Source organism: Saccostrea cucullata, unplaced genomic scaffold, assembly GCF_032062105.1.
Source record: "Saccostrea cucullata isolate Sc308-1 unplaced genomic scaffold, CSIRO_AGI_Scuc_v1 ctg10614, whole genome shotgun sequence".
In the NCBI taxonomy this organism is placed as follows: Eukaryota; Metazoa; Mollusca; class Bivalvia; order Ostreida; family Ostreidae; genus Saccostrea; species Saccostrea cuccullata.
Window position 1 is genome coordinate 1 of NW_026924083.1, and position 20,438 is coordinate 20,438.

Genomic DNA, 20,438 nt, shown 5'->3' on the forward strand with positions numbered 1-20,438 from the left:
GTGGTTGCTATCACAAATATGCAACTATGGAAGTACAATGTAGCAATTTATTTCACTCAACAAGGAGGCACGTACAAGAAGGCACAGAAAAATACAAGTAATTCGTAGATGTGAAAGAGCTCTTGAAATATATGACTGGACTCATTACCTCTCCAATTGATGAAGGAAGCTTCAAATAATCTCCATGACATTTTCTGCATATTCCTAAAATTAATTTTAAAAGATTTATCATTGCTCCTTTTATTCTTAACAATGCTTAACTTGCAATCAACTTCAATAATTATTTTATTGTTTATTTATATATATATGTGTGTGTGTGTGTGGTTAAATACATTATGAAGATGTAGCACATAAGAACTACATGTATTAATTTGGGTCTAAAATGCATTTGACATCTAAATCGAAAATATTATCATCAGAACATGAACTGATCAAATCAATCAATTTGTCTAGTATGTTTACATGCATAATTAGTCTACATGTATACTTTAGTCATTTTAAAAGAATGTATTTTTAAAACTTAAACATTCATTTAAATCATATAATAAATACACTTAAACATGATTGTATGGGATTTGAGAACCCTGATTTTTGATAATTAAATTATCATATTTATTAATCACCATGATTACTTCAACAAACAATAAAAGGATTTCCATTTAGCATCTTTAGATTTTTATGACCACTGCATCATTAAATCAGAAGCTAAAATTAATAGGATTTTATAGTAAAATCACTGCATTATACATATACTAGCTAATATAGAGACACCCCCCCCTGCCTTGTCTCATGGAAACAGCTTCAAAAATTAAGATATTAAACTGTAGGATTGTGATTTTTTTTTTATTTAGATTAAATTATCTTAGGGAATATAAATTAACTTACCAGAACCTATAGGCACTAAAGTACCAAACTCGGAAACCATCCGCTTAGACATAAGAGCATATATGGCAAGAAATTGGTACTGTGTTTTTAGGTGATACTTTTGTACCCTAGGGTACACCTCTATTTATCCTTTACCAATAAGGTTACAATTAGGGTACAGTACAAAACCATTGGAAAATGAAAGTAGAAAATTTCTGAAGGACTGTCAATGTAGCCGGGTTACAATGGGTACAGTGGTTACTTATTAACATGATTAACAGTAATAACACCTTTTCTACTTTTATCCTAAAACTATTTGATTTTAGAATTTGAACAGGGTACGGAGGAAACTATATGCCTACAAAATCACAACAATTGACATTTTCATAACTTAAAGTGTTTGATTCATATTAGCATGATCATGACCTAATGGCTTCAAAGGTCTACATTACAAAAAACAACCACACTCATGTAAGTATTTAAGAGGGTATAAGTCAGCTTCTTACCTTTAATTATGATTATAATAGTCCTGATTCTTGAAGTTATAATTAGCTACACTGATAATTATATTCCAGACTTGAGCATTGCATGACACACCTGATACTGTATACCCAGGGTATCGCAAATGATTTACCTGTACCCCCACTCTGTCTGACAAACACAAACTCTACTAACAGTACCTGATGGTGTGTACTATACACAAACTGATCAAATCATTGTGATCATGTAGGATTGGGTGATCATTTACTTCCATTTCAGGCCAGACTAATTTAAATTACCATATACACTGTATTTATCTTATCCAACTCAATTTTGATTAGTAAATTAAAGTTATATACTAGTAATTTCTAAACAAGTTTAGCTAAACTTTATTAATATATTTGTAAACAGTACTAGTACTTTGAACAGATCATTTAATACCTTTTTTTAACAAAAGTATATACCATGGGTAGCTAGGTCCCTGCTATCAAGTATCATATGGGCTGGTAGATTTGAGATTTTTACCAGCACAGAGATTTTTTTTATTTAAGCCCCTCCCATCACCACGAATATAATATATGTCACTTATCTGATAAAAATCTGCATTGCAAAACTCAGATGCTTTAAAATTTGTATTAAGAATTTTTATCCAATTAATTATTTATTATATTATTTCCTAAATTAACATAGTTCAATACTTTATAAATAAAAGACCATGAACAATGAAATTGAATCAAAAGCTTTTTCAAAATCGATTAAAACCAACAATCCTTGTTTATTTTTAGCTTCTGTGTATGCCATTAAATCATATTTAATAAATCTGGTGTTTTCACCCAAATATCTTCCTATTAGGAATTCAGTGTGAGTGTCTGAAATCAAAAGATCTAGAGTATATTTTATTCTGTAATTTAGTAGAGTTATTGTCTCGAATTGTTCAAAAATTGTCTGGGTTTATTCCCATTGGGTATACATGAAATTATCCCTAGTCTTTGTGAAATAGGAATTTCTTTTTTTTTTTGACAATATACAATTTGTAGCTCGCATAATGTATGTAGACTTAAAGATCACTCCAGAAAAATTTAAAAAAATTCAGTTGTAAATTAAGCTTTACCATATCACTTCCAGGATATTTATCATTCTTCATATTTTTTAAAACTTGTAAAACTTCATTTTCTTCAATATCTTTTTCTTAATCAAAGAGGTGATTTTATCTAATTTTTGAATTTCAGTTGAGTTAATAATTTCTTCTAAATCAATATCAATCAGTTTATAATCTGTATTAGAATATAAATCTTGATAAAACTTTTTGACTTGATTCAAAATTTCTGATTGATCATATATAAGGTGACATTTTTTTTATTTCTTGGTTTACGGATCCACAGACCTGATTTTTTTTTAAGTCTCCTGAATTGATCGAGTACTTTGGATTAGAGGAAATTATTTTTCTTTTCTTTTTTTCCTTAAATTAAACTAAATTCTAGATCAGGTTCGGCATAGGACATTTATATGTTCTTTCAATGTAGCTCTAAAATATGGCAGTATATACATGAACCCTGGTAAAACATGCATATAAATCTGTGAAAATTTTGATACTCTAAATTTAAGGCTCAGAAGGTATGTAAACATTGGGTTTGGGAAATGTTTTGCAGTGGAATTATAAAGTTGCAAAATCAAGTATGCTAGGAAAAGCTAGTGAAATTTTTAGGTGGCAGCTAGTTTAAATGCATGTAAACAGAGAAAGAAATAGAGAAATAACAGACTTGTAAAACTTTTTTTTTTCAATAGATGGCACTGTAGCTCTAGGTTTTCCATCCCAATTTTTCTTATTAGAGCTGCAGTCTTGCAGCTATATGTAACGAGCAGGTGAACTTAGGTGTTAGTTTTTATATATGGCATGCATTTTATTCTTCTGCCAATTTACATAGGTATCATAAAAATAAGAGAATATGATTATTAAGTAGAAAATAGAAGGAAAGAAGAGAAATTTACAAGTATTTTGAATTTAAAAGCATATGCCTCTGGCCTAGCTGCCGCCTCTGATTTGTTAATTATTTTTATACAAGTAGTCTTAGATCATCATATATCATGTGATCATAATAAATACTGCATAATTTTTGGTAAACAGAAATTTTGACAATAAATATTAATTTAATTAAAAAGAAAAAATTAAAGTTAACAAATAAGATTACTTTTATAAATAAAGTTCATCTACTTTTTGGGGATTACTTTAGGATATGAGCTAATTTTATATTTAAAGCAAATGATGACATATAGAGGCAGTTGTGCAAAAAAGAAAATTAATGAAATATGTTGTGGAGGGGTGGGGGTCAACTGAAATGCTGTTGTATGTGTACTGTATAAATCAGATCTAAGGTAGAATCTGAGGAAGATCAGGTGATAATCCACCTGGTATACACATACCTATGAAGTCGCATGTTTATTGTTCTCCTGGCCAGGTGTCAAACTGTAAAACCTTCCAATTCGCATAGAATATACAAGAAATATACAGTTCTTTTGTCATGTCCAGGAAAGGTGTGAAAAGTAGAAGGGGTCTTTCAATTTGCAATGAGGTAAACTTGTTTGGAGGAGATAGGGTTCACAATTACTTTGAACCAGATTTTGGTCTACATTGCATGTACATATTTTTCACAATCCCCCCCCCCCCCTTGGAATAAAGGTTTTGAATAAGAAAATAGAAAAAAATATATTGATTCATTTGTTAAATTTATAAAGTATGTGACCCCCTTCCTTACTACAGCATGTAACACTGGCACTTTATGTTTTAATTAAGCCTATTTTTCATAAATAAAAAATCCACTATGTATTATACAAAGTAACTGGAATATTTGTATAAAAATTAATAAGTTTAAAACATCAAGCACCTATGGCATGTAAGTAACATTTTATTACAATTAAGTTTTACAAAAAAATATATACAAATAAAATGGTGTGGCATTCTTCCTTAAGCCAGAACATGTTAAAAAAAAACAAAAACAAAAACAAGAGCGAGCGATGTTCATGTGATACGCATATCAGTATTGTACATAATTATATGTCCACCAATAATGATAGTTTACAAACATAAGAATTAAATTTAAGTTATTAATAACACAAAAAAAAAGTGGAAAAAATTCCCAATCTTTTTTAAGACTATGAAAACTTAATTAAATTTTGGTGGGATTTGATGGGTTTATATTGTTAGAACTTTATACAATATTAGATATAAATTTATATCAGTGACTCCATGTCTCCTTCTCCACTTTTTTCTTTGCGACAGGAAACAAGAACTTATAAATATAGCCAAACAAAACATAGAGAGAAAGAGGAAAATTATTTTTTTACTAAGATATTCAATCAACCTCAGATAAGATTATGTTTTAGAATTTAAATGTTTTAGCTAGGTTTCATAATACTGAGAAAGAAATGAATAAAAACTGCTAAAAAACTAGAGGTACTGTGAGCAATGAGCTCACTAAATGATACCCCCCCCCCCCATATGAATAAAATGGCTGTGTCCTTGTTTTCCTCTGGAAAATCCAAAATATATATCAGATCAAAAAGTAAAATAGGAGGTGCACAATGGCAATATGTAATAAAGATTCTGAGAAAGTTTCACTAAATTTCCTTCAGTGGTATGAGAGGAGTTAATAAAGTGCCGCGCCACAGCATGATACGCCCGTCAAAAAATACAATTTTTTGAACAGTTTAGGTGCAAGAAAATCACATCAACCTTGATTCTCAGATTTCGATGATTTTTCCATTCCTTAAAATATTTATCCATCCCCTGTGATGTAGGCATCAATTATAATAAATATTACATCACTGATAGATTTCTGTGCTGGTTGTGTTAGACCTTGTCAAATGCCCATCATCAAATTAGTCTTAACAACTTAATCTATACCAAATTAATTTTGAAAAGAAAAGGCTGGTCATCAAATGACATATGTTATAATAAACTGACCAGCAGTTCATCTGTCTAATCCCCAAAGGGTACAGATAAGACTGAGACAGCTAGCCTTCCTACATTGAACTCATTAATTAATCTTTAATTGGATGCTTGTCTACTCATTACTACCAAGAGATGAATGGGTCTGCACTTTCTCTTTTTAAAAACATATAAAATATTCAAAGATTTTTTTTGGTTGAGATTTAATGTCCGACAGGTTTTAATATGTAATCCATATGGACATGCTGATTCCACCCCACCCCATAAAATTAGTTTTTAAATTAAAAATATTACATAATATCAGATTAGTCTATTATGCAAAATCAAATTAGTTTTAATTACTTTTCATTTAAGCTAGCCAACAAGAGCTATTTTTAATCAAACAGGCTTACCCATTTGCCCAATACTCAAGGGATATAGATAACACCAATGCTCTGTCAGTTAGCTCCTCGCACTCAAATCCCATTAATTTCTCTCTAATTTGACATGCAATTTTCTGTTATCAAAATTCTTCTTGACCAGTGCTTGATAATTACACTCATGGGAGAGGCAGGATTTCTCTGACATACATTATATTTGTTATAGATTGCTGTCAAGTATATGCTTAAAAAAAATAAGTATTTTCTTGATTTAACACTTTTTTAATACGAACAGTGCAACACTCTTACATTATTTGGGATGTGTTAATGAATAGTAAAAAGACATATTTTTTTTTAAAAATTCACTTAAATTAAAGGTCACAGTGACCTTGAAATAGGTCGCGACACACCTTCTACCTAAGATGCATAAACTGGCCAAGTTTGATGACTGTAGGTCTCATAGTTTTCTAGTTATGGGCCGGAAAGGATTTTTCCATATTTGGCTATAACTTCTTAATTAAAGGTCAGAGCGACCTACTTTTTGTGCGCGACACACCTTCTACCCAAGATGCATCAGATGACAAAGTTTGATAATCCTAGGCCTAGTAGTATTAAAGTTATGAGCCGGAAACGAAAAAGCTAACAGACAGACGGACGGACACGAAGCCTATAACATAATACGTCCCGTCTTAAGACGGGCGTATAAAAAGGATAAGAGATGGGTACCCCAAAGCGTAACAGACGGATGGGACTGAAATACCGATTTACTATACTATTTTCAAGCGGGGGGTATAATAAACAAAATCCCCATATTGGATTGGTGCAAACCTAAATTTACAATCCCCACTGTATTTCTACTATAATTGTTCAGGCACTGTGTGCATGCTTTTGAAATCATGATGAAAATGCCAGGGGCCTGTTTCACAAAGCCTACTTAGGACTAAGTTATATCTTAGGAAGGAACTTTTTCCTATGTCATTACTTATCTGTTTCACTAACCTTGTCTTATCTTAAGATATTCCTAAGTTATTTCGTAACTTTAGGAAAGGTAAATCGATGACTTAGGAAGAAACTAAATATTGAGACTGCATATCCAAAATTTCTTATGGAAAGAGAGAATGTGTTTGGGGAGAGAAAATTCAATGAACTACTAGTAAGGATGTGTCAATCAAACCTGCCAAAAAATTTGAAATTTTAATATCTTTTAAATGAAATAAGATTTTTAATTAATTTTTGTGTGAAATGCTATTAAAATATATAAGTCATAATATTATAGAGAAAATAATAACTTCATATCTGTGTCTAAGTACCTTTAAAATAGAATTTGAAAAATGATATTTTAAATAAATGGAAACACTTGTTAGTGTTATTTATATAGATGCGTGGTTGCATCTATTTTCCTCTAGGGCGTTATTATTGAGGGGACACAAACAAAACATTATTATTAAGCCCCCCCCCCCCCCCTCCGTGCTCCTCCACGGTCATGAGATTACAACCAGTTATGCTCTCCGCTTAAAACAATGTATAGCTGTGCATGAGATGTTAAAAAATTTCCTTTTTTAACTTCTCCTTTTAGCATTTTCATATCTGTAGTCGCGAATTTGGGATTTTTTCTGGCATGACATTCTTATTTCATATATGTGAGAAAGCTTTATACACAGCAGATCAGCAACTAACTTGGAGCAGTCCTTGGCAAAGCCTTTTTTTAATTGTTCTCACGTGTTCGATACGAAGGAATAATTTTTAAATTTCATTCAATAATTGACAAGTAGAAAAGTACAGTAAAAAAACAATAACTGGGATCGATGCCATATAAAGTGCAAAATAAAGTAAACGTATAAAGGTGGAACAATGTTTAAAAAAAATTAGGAATGGCAATTAATCGAATACACAATTGCTAATTGGTTAACTGCAAGACGTTCCGACAGATTAACTGGTTAACCGTATCAAAATACGCATTTTCTTGATGTACATAGTATGTAGATCTATTGTATACACAAAAAGACTGATAAAGTCTACATATATAATACTGTAATTGTACTTGACTTTTTAAAAAGAATAGGGAAAAATTAAGAAAAGCAAAAATCATGTCTGAGAATTAAATCATTCATTTGATATTTTCCCAGTTGTCACCAGTTGTGTTGTCACCATAATTAATACTTAGTATTCATCACTTGATTTACAAAGTTTGTTTAGCAATTTATTCGATAGATGACTGTAAAAAAAAACATACTAAATCTCAGTTCTCGACGGTGATTTAATCATCATTAAAGAAATACAGGACAGTCAGGGTAACGACTTGCGGTGTTTTAACAGTATATAATTATCACTTCAAACACACAATGGCTAATTACCTTATAATATCAATCCGGAGAACGATAATAACATCCAAGTCAGCTTCTGAAAACGCTGAATTATCAACATTTGTCCAAAGTTTTTTTTTTCAAAAATGAATTTCTATCAAAATTTGGTTCAAAATTACATAAATTTTATTTTTTCCGAGTAACCGATTACAGATTTTCTAACCGATTGCAATCGTTCCGACTGAGTAATCGGTTAACCGGTTACAAATTGCCATCCCTAAAAAAAATACAAATGTCATGTGCCCGAAAGGGTAGAAGTTTTGAAAGGGTGTGTCTGTGAATGCTTAGTTCTAGCAGCAAACTTCGCAAAGTTAAAACATACTTCTGTTCAAGTCCTTTGAAAGTGGGGATAATCCCCCGATCCCATACCATAACTCTTTTGGTCTAATATAAGGAGACTTCTTATTTTGGTTGAAAACATCAATTGCAAGGTCAAGATTATCAATTTATACATTACGTGGGTATAAATTTCTGATCAGTTAATTTTCATGGCAATTTGAAGTAATTTAATTCATATCTCAAGAAGCTTTTAGGTTTTTGCAATGTAATGTTATACAACTCGCTATGGCCCCACCCTAAGGGGTCTAGATTTGAACAATTTAGAATCTACACTACCCCAGGATGCTTCCACATAAGTTTCAGCTTTTCTGACCCATTGGTTCTTGAGAATATGATTTTTTAATGGCTTTCAGCTCAGCTGAGCTAAAATGGCAAAACAACCCAGCCTCTTCAAAACTTCCTGTACAAAAGTTCGAGGCGGAATAGGCACGGCTTGGGCTTGGCTAAGACACGGAATCCGCACGGGATTTTAAAAAGACGCACGGGTTCTGCATGTCCAAGACACGGACACAGCTTCTGTGTCTGAAAGTGAGGAATCCTTACTCACAGAAACCCATGTGGAGGCACAGAATCCGTGTCCCAGGTAGAGGGTTTTTAACTCTGGCGGGTTTTGCTTAAAACTATTTATTTATATATCTCACGGCTTTTTACTGAGCATGCTCAATCATAACTTCCTTTATTTGAATATGAAATTGGAGGGATTCATGGTCATGAGCAGAGAATATGTCTTTTTTACTCTAGTTAAAGAATATTAAACTAATAGATGTTTAAGTTGCATGGAATTGTATATATGTCAGTCTGGGATAATTTCATCACTTTTGAACTAAATGCAGTAAGTGTAATCTAGAATAAATAAGTCAATTTTTCAATTTTCATGATCTTCCTGTATTGCAATGTTGACAATGAACATGATGAAAGAGTTTAGGTTAATTTGAATGACTTTCACTAATCCTTTATAGTTTATATTTTGTGACATCACTGTTTTAGTGAAAGTTTTATTTTAACTAAATTCTTTCTCAGATTGTGCAAACTTAGCTACTAGATTAAATTACAATTGAATATTGCACATTATCATTAAAATCTTAATTTAAAACTAAGCATGGATTGTAACTGATAAAGTAAATCTTTAACAGAAAGTAAATGGACATATTCATGTAAGATTTTTAACTTTCAAAATTCTAAAACTAAGCATTAATGTAAAGCAATGGGAGGTTAGTTTGGTTTCAGTCACCATTTTGTCATCCACAGTTACATCTGGGGATTTTCTAAAGGCCATGACCTAGATCTAAACAAATTCACAGATCCTGTGACGCCGTATATGGTATATACGGCACGGCTTTTTTGACACAGGTTTCCAAAATCATATTCACATTTCCCTGCCGGTGGCCATAGACGTAGTGGTAATTGGAGGTAATCTGTAGTGTGAGCGATGCCCCAAGATATGGGTCCACATCGGCCTAGTAGACCTTAAAGTATCAGTCACATTATCAGTCAGGGGCATAACTTGAACAATTTATTTTCAAAAATAACTCAAATGAGTCTCAATGAATTACTTCTCTTTGCTATGACCTACTTCTTCCCAGCCTTAGTAACTCAAACACGTTATTTTTCCAAAAAAGCTTCAATAAAATTATTAAAATAATAACTTGTTTAAGTTATTTTTTGTCATTCCTCCCTAACTTCAAACCTCGTGCACCAAAGGATTTTGCTCGTGCACTAAGACAAAAACAGATGTTTGACTAAATTTAAACCTTGCTCAATGCAGGAAAATTTCAGCCTTCTAAACCCTTGTATCTGTTTCTTATAGAGTTGTAACCTGCTGTACCCATGTGTACCCTTTGTACCCACTGTACCCTGAGCATCAGCTCCATTATTTTTAATTTTAATTTAGAAAATTTCAGCCTTCTAAGCCCTTGTATCCATTTCTTATAGTGTTGTAACCTGCTGTACCCATGTGTATCCTTTGTACCCACTGTACCCTGAGCATCGGCTACATTATTTTAAATTTTAACTTAGAAAATTTCAGCCTTCTAAATCCTTGTATCTATTATAGTGTTGTAACCTGCTGTACCCATGTGTACCCTTTGTACCCACTGTACCCTGAGCATCCGCTTCATTATTTTTAATTTTAACTTAGAAAATTTTAGCCTTCTAAATCCTTGTATCTATTTCTTATAGTGTTGTAACCTGCTGTACCCATGTGTACCCTTTGTACCCACTGTACCCTGAGCATCAGCTCCATTATTTTAAATTTTAACTTAGAAAATTTCAGCCTTCTAAACCCTTGTATCCATTTCTTACAGTGTTGTAACCTGCTGTACCCATGTGTACCCTTTGTACCCACTGTACCTGAGCATCGGCTCCATTATTTTTAATTTTAAATTAGAAAATTTCAGCCTTCTAAACCCTTGTATCCATTTCTTACAGTGTTGTAACCTGCTGTACCCATGTGTACCCTTTGTACCCACTGTACCTGAGTATCCGCCTTATTATTTTTAATTTTATCTTAGAAAATTTCAGCCTTCTAAACCCTTGTATCCATTTCTTACAGTGTTGTAACCTACTGTACCCATGTGTACCCTTTGTACCCACTGTACCCTGAGCATCCGCTTCATTATTTTTAATTTTAACTTAGAAAATTTTAGCCTTCTAAATCCTTGTATCTATTATAGTGTTGTAACCTGCTGTACCCATGTGTACCCTTTGTACCCACTGTACCCTGAGCATCAGCTCCATTATTTTTAATTTTAACTTAGAAAATTTCAGCCTTCTAAACCCTTGTATCCATTTCTTACAGTGTTGTAACCTGCTGTACCCATGTGTACCCTTTGTACCCACTGTACCTGAGCATCGGCTCCATTATTTTTAATTTTAAATTAGAAAATTTCAGCCTTCTAAACCCTTGTATCCATTTCTTACAGTGTTGTAACCTGCTGTACCCATGTGTACCCTTTGTACCCACTGTACCTGAGTATCCGCCTTATTATTTTTAATTTTATCTTAGAAAATTTCAGCCTTCTAAACCCTTGTATCCATTTCTTACAGTGTTGTAACCTGCTGTACCCATGTGTACCCTTTGTACCCACTGTACCCTGAGCATCCGCTTCATTATTTTTAATTTTAACTTAGAAAATTTTAGCCTTCTAAATCCTTGTATCTATTTCTTATAGTGTTGTAACCTGCTGTACCCATGTGTACCCTTTGTACCCACTGTACTCTGAGCATCGGCTCCATTATTTTTAATTTTAACTTAGAAAATTTCAGCCTTCTAAACCCTTGTATCCATTTCTTATAGTGTTGTAACCTGCTGTACCCATGTGTACCCTTTGTACCCACTGTACCTGAGTATCCGCCTTATTATTTTTAATTTTAACTTAGAAAATTTCTGCCTTCTAAACCCTTGTATCCATTTCTTACAGTGTTGTAACCTGCTGTACCCATGTGTACCCTTTGTACCCACTGTACCCTGAGCATCCGCTTCATTTTTTTAAATTTTAACATAGAAAATTTCTGCCTTCTAAATCCTTGTATCTATTATAGTGTTGTAACCTGCTGTACCCATGTGTACCCTTTGTACCCACTGTACCTGAGTATCCGCCTTATTATTTTTAATTTTAACTTAGAAAATTTCTGCCTTCTAAACCCTGGTATCCATTTCTTACAGTGTTGTAACCTGCTGTACCCATGTGTACCCTTTGTACTCACTGTACCCTGAGCATCGGCTACATTATTTTTAATTTTAACATAGAAAATTTCAGCCTTCTTAACCCTTGTATCCATTTCTTATAGTGTTGTAACCTGCTGTACCCATGTGTACCCTTTGTACCCACTGTACCCTGAGCATCGGCTACATTATTTTTAATTTTACTTATATAGATGTTACAGTCTTCCTTCCACTGGGAAGCATCTACTTTCGTTTTCAGTAGGAATAAATAGTGTACCCTTTTTGTAACCTGTTCTCCATACATTTAATAAGGGTGTACCCTAGGGTACAAAAGTATCACCTAAAAACGCAGTACCAATTTCTTGCCATATCTACATAAGAGAGTTGAAACTCCGATACGGCTTGGCATTTCCCTGGTGGTTAGGATACTGACAAGTGGTCTGGGCGCGCCAATGTACACCAAGAAAGTCTCTGTGATAGGGACATACCGTAAATGTTTCCTCAACAGTGAAAAGTCCCACACGCTTACATATTAGGTCTGCTTCACTGAACACATCAGCCTCTCCTTTCATGCCAGATCGAATCCCATTTTTCAACAGATGCGATACAATACCTCTCTTACAGTCTTTTAATCTAATCAAATTTTTTTCTGATGGATGGAAAGGTGAAAAAGAACAGCAATTTGAAGTATAAACACTGATAGAACATTTTTCAATGGAGGCATCCATTACTGATGCCCTGTTGCATTATGGGAAATGGGAGATAACTCTTACAGTTAAATGTGAGGAAGGGCTTAACTTTGGAAGCTGTATACTTGATAGCATGAAGAAAACACATAAAATCAAGAATTTTATATAAAAGCATATACTAAGGTGAAAATATTTTTATCATGGAAAACTATATGCAATAATGTTTTTCTGTGTTTTATTGATACAAAAAGGATGAATTTTAATGATATTATATAGGAATTTAACCAAATCCATCAATATAACTTGAGTGTAAATATCACAAATATACAAAAGAAATGAACTTTTTCTTATTCAAATATTTAAATATGTTTAATTTGAATGAAAATTGAGAAGAAATAAACAGATTCAAAATTTAAGTGTGTAACCCCTACATGCGACCCTGCCTGACTCTTACACGGAACAGTACTTAATTAATACAATTTAATCTTAAAAATATTCTTTACTCCTAGGCATCAGGAAGTCAAAGCGTTGTCATAATTGTAATAAATACTGAGAACTCTACTGAAAGTTTTAACTTCATGGCCTAGGATCAAGGGTTTTGGTGTAAGTGCCGGGCTCTATTGATTATATAGTGAAAATGCATTATTTCTTTGAAAATCATTTCCTCTGTTCCTCGGTACTATTCAAACAAATTAAATGCATATTATGATAAGAAGGGTTGCCTTTTCCAAAACTGAATTTCATGGCCCCAGAGTCAGAGGTTTTTGTGTTATGAAGGGGCTCCCTTGATAATATAGTGAAAATCTTTTCCTCTGCTTCTGGGTATAAAGCCGATGAAATATGTACATAACTATAATGATGAAGGTTGCCTCTTCTAAAATTTGGAAATCAAAATTGAGCATGCTTAGTTTATGGTAAGGATTAGAAATGGTGCCTCTTATAAAATTTTGAATTTCATGGCCTCTGGTTTAAAACACGAATCAAATTTAATTGGAAAGTTGTTAAATGATACACAGGTGACCTACAAGGTCCATGAACCTCTTGTTTTATTTACTTCTAGATTACTGGTATAACTGAGTTGGCGAAAATACACCTAGAGGAGATACTGCAGACTTGTTCAGCGTTCATTTTAGTCAATTCCACGTTTCAGGAAGAGAACCCCGAGGTGACCTATGAAATTCAGACACTTTGTCCGTGGAACTGTAGTGGAAACGGTATTTGCAATTCAGGTATTACAAGTTTATACAAGGAAATAACCTAGAAATATAGGACAAACTGTAAGATGAATCAGGGGGAGCATCTATAATGCTGCATGTCCAGAACTTTTGGCAAAGATTTAATTTTGAGATTATTGGCGAGGGTGTTGATAACCTTAAAATGATTATCGCTAGCATTTCAATCAAAACCGATTCTAATATATATATATATATATCATAAAATTGCTTCTTACCAAGATATATTTACCAAGTTTTTACAAATAAATCACTAATGAATTATTTAAAGAAACATCGTGAATTTTTCATTTGTAAAAATGGCTAGTTTTTTTTCATACGGATAGTTCAAATTCATTCTCAGAAAAATATCAAATCCTCAAATACGTACCGACTAAAAGATATTTTGTAGGGTTTAGACCCATTTGATTCTGAGAAAACCAATTTTCTATATAAGCAATATCTGTTGATAATGTATCATTCTTCAATAGATAGGGAATCTTTGCTGGATCTGTATTGGTTCAAAGTTCAATTTTTTTCATAATTTACTGCAAATCTTGCTTCCTAGATAAAAACTTCACTTCTCAATGATCTTTTTAAATGAAATTTGATAACACTTATTGACTAAATTAGGTATTCAGGAGTGAAGGTTTATTCCCATTCATGTTGATTTACTGACCTACCTTCTTTTTTATTTGCTTTCCGGGTTTTGTTTTACCATTCTGTCAAACACTAGAATCTGAAGAATACATAGAAAGTTAAGTCATGTAATCTTTGAAAAACCTTATATTTAAAACATTATTCAAATCTAAATTAATGAAATCTGTCAAACTATAAAAGTTTAATTATATACTCATAATTATCTTTAATATTTCCAGGTAACTGTACCTGCTACACAGGTTATGCAGGTAGTGATTGTTCCTTTGATTTATCTGCTCCACCTACAATCACTCACATTTCGGATTTCGGGTTCTGCGACAAATCAAAAGAAAACTGTGACGAGATTACAGTATATGGAAAATACTTTTTAGAAAACATGAACACGTTCTGCTACATGACGCGGTTGATGGTAATAATTTTTATTCACTTTTATTGTACAAAGGTAATCTTAGACAAGACCATTAATGGGTTTTTGTTCGCGAAATGGCATATTTGAAAAGAAAGCAATATAGAAACGAAACAAAAATGAGATGAAACACACTCAACAGAGAGGATTTATTTTCTTATTACTTTTTCACCTTCGTTCATATTTCGTATTTCAAAAACATTGCGTATGCACTTTTAAACATAATTGCCATCGATACATGCATAAAAGACAACTTTTATTCGCGTGAAAGAAATTTACGCTGCTCTTACAACCTTATTTTCTTGAACTATTAATTTGATTATGTCTTAATGGATATTGTTTCTCCATCTCAAAAATTGATAGTTGGTCAGAGTAATTTCAAGCTCATACAAAAATACATAAAATAAACATTAGTTAACAGTATTCTAGATCCGTACATAGAATAAACAATAATGTCGAAATTGATGTAATACATGTATTTTATAGAATGGTGTAGTGGTATGTATGTTTTAAAAAAAAATGTTATGATATCATAATTATAATGATTCATAATATCTTGAGATTTTATAATTTATACACTGTGTGTATTTTTTAAAGTACAATGTAGATGGAGCGTCATTAGCAACAGAATCGTATCAGATTGGTTTACAGGAAAGAACCTTATTTGAGGGATTCTGCCCCTTGCAGTACAGTAGTCTTAGGCCATGGGTGACGTTTTTTCAATTCAACATTTCTAATGATGATAAAAGTTTTACAAAAACGTTTAATGTGTACACATTTCAATCCCTCTGCCAGGAGTACCAAAACAATAGCGGGGATATATATTATACATTTAAGGTAAACACAAGACTGTTTTTGACAGACAAAGTTGTTGTTTCAGAGAGGTGCAGACGTATTATTCACCAGCATGAGAAATGTTCAAAATTATAGCAATAATATATAGTCGATTATGTCAATTATTTCCAAAGGCGTTTTTATGAATATGTAATATTTGTGATATTTTTTATAGGATGGCTTCTGTTTTATCGATGGAAGTTGTGTTATTGATGGAGAAACTAATCCAAAGAATTTGTGTGACATCTGCAGTGTTGCTAATAATAGATATAGATGGACACTTAATGAAGGTAAAAAAAAATATTTTAGGACAAATTAAAGAGTTCTATAATTTCAACAAGATGAGTATCAAAAATTAAATAAACGTTTTTCACATTTTGTCATGTATCTTCCAGTATAGTAAGTATAAATTACATGTATTTGAAAGTTATTATGAAAAACAAAAACAAACATAATAATTAATTATATATTATGTACACTCGCTATGAAGTCTGTAGTTCAGAACAAAGTGAGAAAGTTTACACATTATTTCACAAAATTTTTAATTCGATTTATCGATTGATTTAAAATAATTTTAGAGGTGAATTGTATGATTATTCCCAGGGCTTTGTCAAATTGACGGAGTATGTTTTGCTCGCGGAGAGGTGCAGGGTACAAACTTCTGTAGATTTTGCAATCCTTCCTCCAGCAACTCAACTTGGTCTCTTGATAATGGTAAATAGGTATTTATTTACAATTGATACTGCAAATATAAAGCTTAAATGTTTTGTTTTTTAATTTGCCTAAAACTTTGTTTAAGAAATCTTCCGTAATCTATATATATTAATTATCCGAATAAGAACAATTATTTCATGCTACAAAAACAAGCATATAAGTTTCCCTGTAATGATAAAAAAAAACAAATATACACCATTTAAACTGATGACAAACTAGCCTATATTTTACAATGTTTTCTCTTTAATAAGAAAGTTGTGTACTTTTAACAACATATTTTGTAGAGTTCTGCTTCATAAGAAACAGATGTTACTTCAGGTGGGAGCCACGACAGCTCAACAGTTGTGAGATATGTGATCCAGATCAAGACCAGAGTGACTGGTCACTCAACAAAGGCATGTTTTATATGTAAAACAACAGGTCTCATGATTATGAAACACACCTAGACTTAAGTCAAATATTCAATAGCATGTAAAATGTTTATTAATTATTGAACGAATCTCATAATTGGCAAATAACAACTCTAGCTTTTGTTAATCTTTATTGAAACATATTTTAATTTTGATCTGATTTTGCTCCACAACATGTAAGTATAATTAAAAGATTTTGACTTAAGAAGGTTGGCTCCTGTTATCAAAAGTATTGAGAACTTTTTTCAAGTATAGTTTTAGAATCTACACACATAGCTTAACAAAATATCAAAACAAGAAAACAAACAAAAAAAATAAAAGAACAAAAATGGGGTCTTTGGCAATAAATATTACCTTTTTGCACTGTATTTACGTCTATTACATAACTAATTTTTTAAAAAAGTTTTCCTTTAGTATTTTTTATCCAATTGAATTATTGGAACAAACAGTCTTTCTTCATCTTGAATAGACACATTAATATTTGTTACAGCAAAAATTGTTTCACATTACTTCACATATTCAATTATTTGACCTTTCTGCACTCAAAAAATATTTTAGCTGGAGGTAGAAATTTAAGAAACAGTAAAATCATTTGACAGTAAAAACATTTTTCTGAATTAAATCTGAATTGTTAAAATCATCTTATATATTCAGAATATGAAAAAAAGTGAGGGTCTGTGATGTTAATTTTTACATATTATTAAAATGGTGTCAATTTTAAGCTTAAATTGGGCTGTTTTTACCGTGGACTTTCACGATATATTTGCCAGATATAATGATAGAATTCATGACAGTTTATTTCCTACAAGTATATAATTTAGGACGAACATAGAACATTTCACTGCACAAAATTAAATCAGCTGTGTGCAGGTTGCATGTAAAAATAGGAATCCAAACTTAAGGTCATACGCAACGTAATTTGAACTTTATTGAGTTGAGTTGAAGAGTTCCACTGAATGAAGGACCTTTCTGCAATACTTTTAATGTCTATATATGGATTTGTACCCCTCTTCTAAAACAATTTTTGATGAAAATAAATCTGGAATTTGTTTTTTTAATTTTTGCACATTTTTCTTTGAATAATGCAAAAATTTTCATAATTTGATATTTTTTCACAAGACCGGTACCCCTGGTCATCACATCCTGATTTTTTGTCTAAGAACATGTAATAGTATTATAAGTTTAGATTTAGAATATCTTGAAAAATTATCAGTATGTAAGGTACCTTGCGTATGTCCTTTACAATACTGAATACAACAGAAAGAGAAAAAAGGGTTTGTTTTCTTCCAAAATAAACCTTCCGCCACAAAATATAGTTCCTCACTAAATGTTTTCGGTATGAAATTACAGCTTGCGATTTATTTGAATATAGTTTAATTAGTATTATAGAATCCAAATTCACTGTAAGAAATAAAAAAAAAATATTTAGAATTTTTGAAATAGAGGTGTACACAAAAATCTGCTCAAAATCTGAGGAGGAAACCTCCTGAATCTTCAGATGTTTCATGATCCTGGGGCCTGAATATATCCAAGATATAATGTTACTGAAATGGATGGAAATCTTCATGCATAATTAACATTAATTTTTTGTTGGATTTCTACCGTTAGGAGGCGTTTTCTATATCGTGATTTATTCAAAATTCCATTGTCAATTCTTTCAGCGTCTATTTCCGCTATCAGCTTTATTGTCCACTGCCTTTGAAGGAAGATTGGAAAATCTTTCTCATTTTTGCTCTCCATTTCCTGAACAAATGCACTCTTTTTATATTTTTGGATGTGGATGTTTTTCCCAAAATTAACTGATATACAGTATTTACCTGTTCACAAATGTATTATACAACCACTCCAGATAAATCTCTTACTAATAATTCCTTTTCTTCCAGATTGTATACCAACTTCTGAAGTGAGTACAGACTCTCCAACAGAGTCAGTGGAACCGATCATTGAAAATACGACAATATTGGAATCAACCACGAAAATACCAACAACATCAACTGAAGCAACGGAACCCACATGGGTCACAACTTATTCAACTTCAGAAAAGAAAACATCCTCAGCGTCAACCTCAGCTCATGTATCAACTACACCCCGAGCATCAACTTCTGCTTTAACATCAGCAACACCACAAACATCAACGATGGCTCCAATAGAAGTGTCATCAGCTTCACTTTCAGAAACTGATATCATTGCTATCTTATGCGCCTCTGGTATTGCATTTGCAATTGTGATCGCCATTGCTTGTGTTGTTTATAGAACTCGAACGTAAGTAATATCATTGGAATTTGTCTTATTTGATACAAAATGGGATGGGTGTTTTTGGTTTATTCAAGATGTTACTTGTGTGTACCGATTATTGGCATTCTCAAGAATTAAACATTCTAGCTGTTACACAAGCCTATAGTAAATTTGTATCATTTAATGTTTTTGTTTCTCGGAGTTAATATGGATTAGATATTTTATAGCAATAGTACCGTTATTATATTACAGTATGTTGTGTAGGCTTGGACTAAAACATTTTTTAATATTAGTATAATATATAATTTCAGCCTTAAAAAAGATTCGAAGACAAGATGGACGATTCCAAATGTAAAAAATACAACAAAAGAAATTCCAGGAATATCACTGATGAAATACACAAAGAAATGAGTTCACTTTTTTATACAGCCGTGTAGTATCGTTTTGGAAAGTTTGATAGAAGAAACAGAACAAAAATTTGACAACTGTAGTTCTGAAAAATTTTCCTTGACCATCAAACAGAAATAAAATTTGTTTAAATGTGAAAATCCTACTACACTTTCATTCATAACCAAGCAAATAATTATTAATACTTTAATAATTGCCATGAATTACCCATACTACACTGTTCAACAAAAGGTTCGGCGAGATGGGGTGCGGATAAACATTTTAAACCGTAGAGGTTTATGTTGGAAAATGGAGGATACCCCCATATTCCTTATAGTATGTGCCCGGTTTTCGTATTCACCAAGGTTTTTGTACATATTAAAATTGTGAGTTTCCCTTGTATTTATGGCGTACTAATAGAATACCATTTGTATATATTACTAACAAAAATAACCTATAACATTGCGTGATAGATTGATTAAATTCAATGAAAGATTTTCATATATTTTTTTTATTCAAGATAATAGTGACAGTGGTTTTAATATACGAGGGTTTAAGCGTTCTGTGCTAAGTGAAGACGCAGTGTGTAATTCCTTAAGCAGTGCTCTAGTATTGTAAACAGAGAATTTAAGGATGTTGTTTACTCAGGTTTCAGAAAACAGATAGGAATTTAAATTTTTAAAAGTATAATACATGTATGTTACATCAAAAAATTTTTTTTATGTTCTAAAATAACCAAGTTTTAACTTAATATCAAATGAAAAATTCATATTTTATCATTATTTAAGAAAATATACATGAACAAAAGTCAATGTAGATCTACGTAATGGAGAGGAAATTCGGGCTAAATTTTCAATATTTCATCTTAAAGTTTGTC

The 20,438-nt window shown here is 31.9% G+C and overlaps 2 protein-coding genes across 2 annotated transcripts; one reads left to right on the plus strand and one right to left on the minus strand.

The window, feature by feature from the left end:
* Positions 1-148: 148 nt before the first annotated feature.
* On the minus strand, positions 149-12,743 carry LOC134265661 (uncharacterized; the record flags this gene model as incomplete). The annotated part of the gene is made up of 4 exons (XM_062747883.1): positions 12,391-12,743; positions 1,164-1,170; positions 886-928; positions 149-204 (listed from the first exon to the last, which is right to left on the minus strand). Coding segments are annotated over exons 1-4 (459 nt in total), but the record flags the coding sequence as incomplete, so codon positions are not given.
* An 819-nt stretch (positions 12,744-13,562) lies between these two features.
* Positions 13,563-19,638, plus strand: LOC134265662 (von Willebrand factor D and EGF domain-containing protein-like). Its single transcript, XM_062747884.1, has 9 exons — positions 13,563-13,568; positions 13,765-13,933; positions 14,794-14,984; positions 15,579-15,818; positions 15,991-16,105; positions 16,419-16,529; positions 16,814-16,924; positions 18,823-19,201; positions 19,486-19,638. The coding sequence occupies exons 1-9, from the start codon at positions 13,563-13,565 to the stop codon at positions 19,583-19,585; spliced, it is 1,422 nt and encodes a 473-aa protein (XP_062603868.1). The 3' UTR covers positions 19,586-19,638.
* Positions 19,639-20,438: the final 800 nt, after the last annotated feature.

Coding starts and splice junctions, on each gene's coding strand:
- LOC134265662 (XM_062747884.1), top strand. Junction 15,819..15,990: donor ATATATATTATACATTTAAG/GTAAACACAAGA, acceptor TATTTTTTATAG/GATGGCTTCTGTTTTATCGA. Junction 16,106..16,418: donor TAGATGGACACTTAATGAAG/GTAAAAAAAAAT, acceptor GATTATTCCCAG/GGCTTTGTCAAATTGACGGA.